Source organism: Microtus ochrogaster, chromosome 19, assembly GCF_000317375.1.
Source record: "Microtus ochrogaster isolate Prairie Vole_2 chromosome 19, MicOch1.0, whole genome shotgun sequence".
NCBI classification, from domain to species: domain Eukaryota; kingdom Metazoa; phylum Chordata; class Mammalia; order Rodentia; family Cricetidae; genus Microtus; species Microtus ochrogaster.
This window is the reverse complement of record NC_022021.1, coordinates 25,370,309-25,378,539: the sequence shown is the minus strand read 5'-3', so window position 1 is coordinate 25,378,539 and position 8,231 is coordinate 25,370,309. Positions and strand designations below refer to the sequence as shown.

The following is an 8,231-nucleotide window of genomic DNA, read 5'->3' as shown; positions in this document are numbered from 1 at the left end:
AGGCATTCACCAAGTCTATATTCTACATTTATTAATGTTATAGCAATTTTATTATTGAGGTTATTTTACCATTAGGTAAGTAGAATATGTCTTCATTAAATACATCTCCATTAGTCTCCATTTTTTTAAACCAAGCCAATATGTCATGAGAATTCAAGGAAATGAACAGTCTTTAAATACTTCAATACCCTAAAACAGGTCATTTAGTACAATTATGTTGGATATTAGCAGACTTTCTGTCAAAGCATTTTAAACCTGGCCAAACTTGAAGCACAGAATTTATAGATACTTCTTCGAGAAAGTTTTCATAAAGAAAAATGAAAATAAAGCATAAATAACTGAAAAATTATGAAGAAAATAAATGCGAGTTGAAGACATTATATAATTTAATGGGTCTAAAAGCAAAATAAACTATATGCATGATTTCCATCATTCCCATATCCATGCCAAAAGAACCAAGATATCAATGACATTCTTTCTCAGATCGAAGGCTCTCATGGTTGAATGACAGAAAGATTCTTTTCCCTTCTCTTGTCATAGCAAACATCTCTCTTCGACTTTCCTCTTTGTGTTTGTTCAACACTGCCAGACCAAAACAGGTGGGTCCAAGAGATCAGGATATATTATTTCAGTTCTTTGCTTTTTTTCCTTTCATTTGTTATTGAAACAGGGTCTTACTGTGTCATCCAGGCTAGCCCTGAACTCATTGTGTTGCCCAGTCTGGCCCCAAACTTGCAACCCTCCTACAAGCGCCTCTTGAGTGCCAAAATTACAACTGTGCACCACTATGTGGTAGGGTAGGCTGGTTCTTCCTCGGCCTCATTGTTCTCGCTGACTAACTGAGACAGGAAGCTCTACTGTGTTAATGTTTAAAGTGTACTCAAGGGCATTCACACGCTGAACGTCAAGTTTGGCATTTCAGCCAAGTTCTCACAATACTGTGTCTCCACGTGCCAGTCAGAGATGTTTGTGTGCATGACTTCTGCACAGGTATGAGCAATTATTGCCTGTGTGTCGCATGAATATCTGAACCTGGATCTATCTAGAAAAATTCCTCAACACAGTTAAAAGCATTTGCCCTATGGGGAGAGCAGCTTTATTTTGCTGTTGTCATTCTGTTTACGCCATTTTTGCCCTTTTATGGTCCACAGACTGAATCTCATTGCTTTTGTAATCCTACATCAAGATCTTAGTAATCTCTAGATCTCAAATAAAAGCTAGATGGGGAGATAGCTCAGCAGTCAAGAAGGGTTCCTCTTCTAGAGGACATGGGTTCAACGCCCAGCACCCACATGGCAGCTTACAGCCATCTGTAACTCCAGTTCCAGGGGACCAGATTCCTCTTTGACCTCACACAGTGCTAGGCACACAAGTAGTAAACAGATAAGTATACATATAGGCAAAGCATTGATATGCATAAAATTAAAAATAAATAAATAAAAAGAAAATTAGGAGGAAAGGGATTATGTTTGCCCCTGAGGCATTTCCATTTTCTCTAGAACAGGCAGGAACATGGTCAGTCTTCAAACACTGATGCATGAATTGGGGTGCTCCATGAAGATCACAAATCCACACCATCCACTCAAGTCATTAAGCCACCTGGTTAAAAGCCACCATGTTCCCACATTCTATCAGAAAGAGAAATACAAACCAGTTTACTCGCTTCTGTTAAGACAATAACATCAAGTTCACTAAACGGAGCAAAGAGTTACAACACCTGAGTTACAAACACACACACAACACACACACATACAGCACAAGCCAATGACACTGACACACACACACACACACACACATATATATACACACACAGGCACACATACAGAGTACACACCTCTCAGACTGATACACATACACACCCCAAGATGTTCCTGTTTTGAAATCACATTCTTCCTCATCTTGTTCTCACTGTCAGGCTGAAGTATTATTCTGCTGTCTGTTATTACAGCAAAGGACTGGTCTGCGTCCATTACAGACAAAAGTAATGTGTCCATTCATTTTAGAGACTGGAAGTCAAGACCAGGTAGCCCCATCACTACAGCCTCTGAACTCAATGAACGTAGAGAGAAAGCAAGATGGCAGCCTTGAGCAATCCACATTCTAGAGACTAATTCAATCCAGAAGACTCCTTGTTAATCCCTCTTAAGGGAAGTAACCCCATTACCTACCTAATCTCCTTTCCACTAATCCCCAAATCTTAAAGGTTCCATTAGTTCTTAGTATTGTCATAATGAGGACCAGCTTCCAGAATGGGGGTGAGCGAGGGGGCTAATCACAGCCAAACTGTAAGAAGATTGAATAATTTCATGGGAACTATTATAAAATATCCTAAAAATAAAAATCACATTTCACCTAGCTCTGAAGAAGATACCGCCACTACCCTCTCATGAAAGCTACGCTCAACATAGGATTTTGTCTACGGGCATGCTCAGAAGACAAGAGAATCTGCAGCCTCATTCTACAAACACAGGGCACTCACCCTCCCCACCATGCTACTTCTCCCATGCCCCACAAGAAGCTGCCCTTTAACTTCCTCGTTTTCTTGAGTTGTTTTCTAAAGGATCATCACAACAAGGCTTTCCACTAAACACCTTGATTAAGAATTCTCTTTCTTTCCTTAACATTTCATACCCCTTTTCTCATTAATTTAACATTATTATATTATATGCACTCCATCTCACTTACTTACTCTACCTTCTGGCCATCTGGATGAGAATGAAGGTTCCCCAAGGGTAGAGAACTCTCTCTCTCTCTCTCTCTCTCTCTCTCTCTCTCTGATTCCCTGGTGAATTTGCAGCACCCTGAGAAGTGCCAGCAGAGCCAGGACTTCTGTGCATCAGAGAATTTGTGTTACGACATCACTGAATCATACCTAGCTCTTGTTTCAAGGTAAAATGGGTGACACGGGGATGGGGCAGGAAGGATGATGGACAGTTACTGCAGCTGTTTTAGGCACAGGAGGGTTCATTACTCCCTCTGCTTAGTCACGTATGTTCAGAGCCCTTGGTGAAAAGACACATCTTGAGCACACCTTAGGCAATGTTGTTTATACTGCAATCTTCACCTTTCTGTACTCCCTACCCAGGCACAACACACGGTGGATGGCAGATGTCCCCCTAATCTTTGCCTCAAGTCCTCCAGTCACCCTCCTAAGAAGAGATGGCTTTGCCTGTCACTGATACAGAACATGAAGTCACGGTTTCCAAAGCTTTGCTCTTGCAGATGTAACAAAAGAAATTTTGTGTTTTCATTTTGTAAAACAGATTTTTACATCTCCTTATGACACAGATTTTAAGGGGGGGGGCGCTAAAAACATGTAGTATCATGACAGTGGTTGGAGGGGAGGAGCAGGCTCTTATCTTCAAATGGATAACTCATAAATCTTCAATTTTTGTATGCCAAGCAGGCAGCTTATCTGTATTTGTGTGTATCTATTATCGTGTTATACAAATGTTTTTTTCATATTCAGTTATGTCAATATATCATAATATAAATACTAGGTAATAGAAACAAATTTAAGTTATGAAAATGAATATAGTTATTGAAACTATAACTCAAAATTAATCAAAATAGTTGGAAGGGGATCGCGCCAATCTTTATTTTATAAAATCAACCTCAGCACAGCCCGATGGTAATGACACACATACATGCATGAACACACACACAACACACACACATACAGCACAAGCCAATGACACTGACACACACAAACACACACACACACAGGCACACATATACACAGAGTACAGGCTACTCATACTGACACACATACACACACCAAAAACAGAAAAGTAAAATAAAATAAAAACCAGAAACAGCCAGGTTATTTCAGTCACAGGCAGCACTGGCACCTTCCGTGGCTGAGTCAGACGACCTTTTGTGACAACACGCGCATGCAGGCTGCATTATCTCCGAAGTGAAGCACTCTCGGCTCTCCCCCAGATTTATGTTAAGCATGCTATGCACACAGGAGATGGGGAGAAGGTGCCATGCGGGGTTGGGAGGCCGACAAGAGTCCTCCAGAGACAGAGCCAACAGAGCCCGCCTGGGAGACTAGACAGCCCCCACTGCTCCTCATCACACACACGGCACTGCAACGCCCAGGAGTCGCCCCAGGCTGGTTTTACTCATCAACCTGTGAAGATCATCAGGGAAGACTTCGCCCACTCAGAGAAAGTCCAGAAATAACAGTCTGGGCTAAAAAGAGAAACCTCTCTCTGGCTTGTGTGCCAACATATGTACCCACTTCTACTGTTTCTCTCAAATAATCACCCAGTTCCTTCACAGGGGCAGGCAAACACAACCAGAGCTGATGGGGCTACAGCTTCAAAGGGAAAGACTCATCAGAAAGGTACATGTGATGACAGTCACACATCACTGTTTACCCCTTTGTTTTTATATATCATAAGTTTATAAAGAATGCATCAGAAAGAGAAAACATATCCCCAAATGCAACACTGCTATTTATACATGGTAGAAATAATTAATATCAAAGGTGATTTGATTTTCCCTTCTTTTTCATACACATGTTGGTTTATTTCTTGGTATAAAACATTTATCGTAAATGAACTGTTATATAATTGAACAACATGTGTTGTACACAATTTACAGAATGCAAACACTTGGTAGATGGAGGCAGGAAGGTCATGTGTTCAAAGATGGCTTGTTCTGGCAGCCTGCTAAATGGGAAAAGATCTTCACCAAACCCACATCAGACAATGGACTGATCTCCAAAATATACAAAGAACTTGAGTAATTGGTCATCAAAAGAACAAATAATCCAATTAAAAAAAATGGGTACAGACCTAAACAGAGAACTCTCAACAGAGGAATCTAAAATGGCTGAAAGACACTTAAGGAAATACTCAACATCCTTAGCCATCAGAGAAATGCAAATCAAAACAACTCTGAGATTCCATCTTACACCTGTAAGAATAGCCCAAATCAAAACCACTGATGACAACTTATGCTGGAGAGGTTGTGGGGTAAAGGGAGCACTCCTGCCTTGCCGATGGGAATGCCAGCTGGTACAGCCCCTTTGAATATCAGTATGGCGATTTCTCAGAAAATTTGGAAACAAACTTCCTCAAGACCCAGGAATACCACTTTTGGGTATATATTCAAAGAATGCTCAGTCGTGCCACAAGGATATGTGCTCAACTATGTTCATAGCAGCTTTGTTTGTCATAGCCAGAACCTGGGAACAACCTGTTCAATACTGAAATGCTATAGTAGTTCAATAACTTTCTCCTTAAAGCCAAAGGGACCTTCTCTTGCTATCTACATTGTCTCTTGGACACCAAAAAGTTCATTTTTGCTCCTAGAAGAAATACATGTTGCTGAAAAGAATCAGATTATACTAGGATAATAATTAAAAGAGAATTCTACCCAAGATAATGCCAGTTTCTTGTAGATGTGTAGAAGCGAGGGAAACCCAACGTTAAGCTATTCGCTGTAGGTCTTTGTGCTGGCTGGTTTCTTTCAACTTGACACAAACCTAGACATAAACCCATATCTAGGAAAAGAGAGTCGTTTTTAAAAAGTATTATTATTATTTCAAGCATATAGGTGGTTATGCCTATATGTGTGTGTACCATATACGTTCTTAGTACCTGGAAGCTAGAAGAAGATGCTAGATAACCTAGAAGTAGAGTTACAGACCATCGTGTGCCATCATGTGGCTCCTGAGAATCGAACCCTAGTTCTCTGGAAGAGCAGTCAATGTTCTTAACTCCAGGACTTAAAGAGGGAATCTTGGGCAAAGCTGTGGAGTATTTAACATCGTTAATGATTGATTGAGGGCCCATCTTGGACAAATGGTCCTGAGATGTATAAAAAAGCAAGATGAGAAAACCATGGGGAGAGCAAGCCAGTAAACATGGCCTGTGCTTCAGTTCCCACCTCTAAGTTTCTGCCTCAAGTTCCTGTCCTGACTTCCCTGGGTGATAGGCTACAAGCTATGAGATGAAATAAACCCTCTGTAATCCTCAAGTTGCCTTTGGTCATGGTGTTTTGTCACGGTACGAAAAAAATCTCTAACTTCACTGATACTACAGACGTGTGTCAGTCTTGTCATTAAAATTATTCAATAAATAAGAAATAAGATACATACACAAGGGCTGCATGATCCATTTTTTGAATGCACACAATATAGCAAAACCACTGAAAAATAAAACTGGATGGAAAATGACACATCCCCCATCACTTGGGGAAACACTGTGCTTCACTTTCCCTGAGAAAGTGTTCCTGAAGTGTCACTGTGAAGTAACACCTTAGCCAACTGTGGATTCCAAATGTCACATAAGAGATGTCACTCAACATGACCATCAGGTGAAAAGTTAGGAACATATATTCACATTTCCACGTCCCAAATTAGGTTCCCACAAAGTCCTCCCTAAGGAAGACTATGCCAAACTCCTATTAAGAGTTGGTTCAAGATGAATCTCAAAGCCACGCTGAGAATCATTTTGAAGTCTCCTTTGAAATTCACATATGTATACCCCAAAATGACAGGCAGGTGGTACAAGCAACTATTTCTATCCCAAATCATTAAGTCTAAAAAGTCTCTGCAATGGTCCAAGCCCTCTTTCAAATGCTACGATGCCTAATGATGTCAGTCAATGCCTAGATTCAACTGCTCTGAGTGAACCTATTACAGTAGCTATTTGTACAGCACTCCGTGTGAAAGAATTCCAATCATCAAACTCAGTAAGCCAATCAATCCAAGTGGTGTGACTTCCTACTTTACCGGAATGCCATGCACAGTCGTGCACCACATATGACTGACTACATGTGGAACACGGAGATCATAAGATCATATAACTAAGTGATATTGTACCTACCTTGTTATAAATATTTCTATGATATTTGTAATGCACCAAAAATTATTTCTCAATGTATTTCTCAGACAATTTTTTGTCATTCAGCAGTATGACATGACAGTCTATCAATGCATCTTAGATTTTCATCTTATTTTGTTCAAAGACCAAACGACTTTTATAAGCCAAGTCTATTTCCAAAGACAAAACATCATTCCAGTGAGCACAGCTGACCAGAAAGCTGCCAACATATCTAAATTATATAAAGAGAATCTCTCCCTATCTAAGACAAAACAAAATAACTCTCCTTGTTTGTCCCCCTGAAAACTAACGCCAAAAATAAAACAAGATGAAATGAAAAATTCACAGCATGAACTCACAAGCCTCTTTTCTTACCTCCACCACCGTGGTTCCGGCAGCTTTGCACATGGGCAAATTGAAGTTTCTTGCACTCTTCCTATATCAGACAAGGAGGAGAGAGGAGGGAGAAAGATCAAAGACAGACTCCTCTCTTTCAACTTGAAAATGCAGACTAAAAGAGTTGCTGCCAAGAATCTGTACACCAGAGAGTGCATGACTTACAACCACCTTGAAACTTAAAAGCTTTCGTAGCCATTTCATCCCATTTATATGGCTTTGAGAGTAGGTGGAAGGAAAGACCATTTTTCATGCTCAATCAATAGCTTTTACACAGAAAAATAAAATGGGTATTCGCAGATATCTGAAATTGAAATCTCCTAATCTTTTAACCGAGATTAAACTTGGCCGCCGTAGTTAAATATTCCACTGAGAAACTTTTTAAAAAGTAGAAAGAGTTAGGGATGCAGCGCGGGGATGAAGCACTTCCTCGGTGTGCACCAGGCCCTGGGGCTCTACTCCAGTACCGCAAAGGCAAAGAGAAAGGGATGACAGACCAAATGCTTCACAGGAGAGGGTACAGTCTTTTCCTACTAAATAAGTTTCCACTAGCTGACAGTATATGAACACTCACAGGCACTGTGAGTCCTAACAATCACTCGGGAGAACAATGGTGTGATGTATGGACCAGCTGTCCTAGTGACCACAAGTGATATTTGTATTCTGAGAGTCTACACTGCTTGACCACTGGGCTGAGAGCTTTCATTGGGCCACCATTCAGTGACCATTAGCACCTACACATGGTCGGAGCTTAGAGGCCCAAGTAAAGTCTTCAGAAACCACAGGCAGGCATCAGAGCACGGAAAGAAATTCTACAAATACTTGAAATAACTGATATTTGCTATAATACTTCATTTGTTTTATTTATAGGGCATCAGAGCTTTACAAACATCACACTGATGGTCAGAGAACACAGGCAGCGTGTTAGTTTGCCTAGGATTTCCAAATTTAGTTGCATGTTAAAAGCCTACAACTCAGGAAATCAGAATGTTAATA

At 40.5% G+C, this 8,231-nt stretch overlaps 1 protein-coding gene across 1 annotated transcript in view; it reads right to left on the bottom strand.

The window, feature by feature from the left end:
• Nucleotides 1-8,231, bottom strand: part of Oxct1 (3-oxoacid CoA-transferase 1) — a 125,201-nt gene that overhangs the window by 85,677 nt on the left and 31,293 nt on the right. The window contains exon 7 of the mRNA XM_005356578.2: nucleotides 7,215-7,275. Coding sequence (XP_005356635.1) covers nucleotides 7,215-7,275 — 61 coding nt within the window. The remainder of the gene's footprint in view (nucleotides 1-7,214; nucleotides 7,276-8,231) is intronic.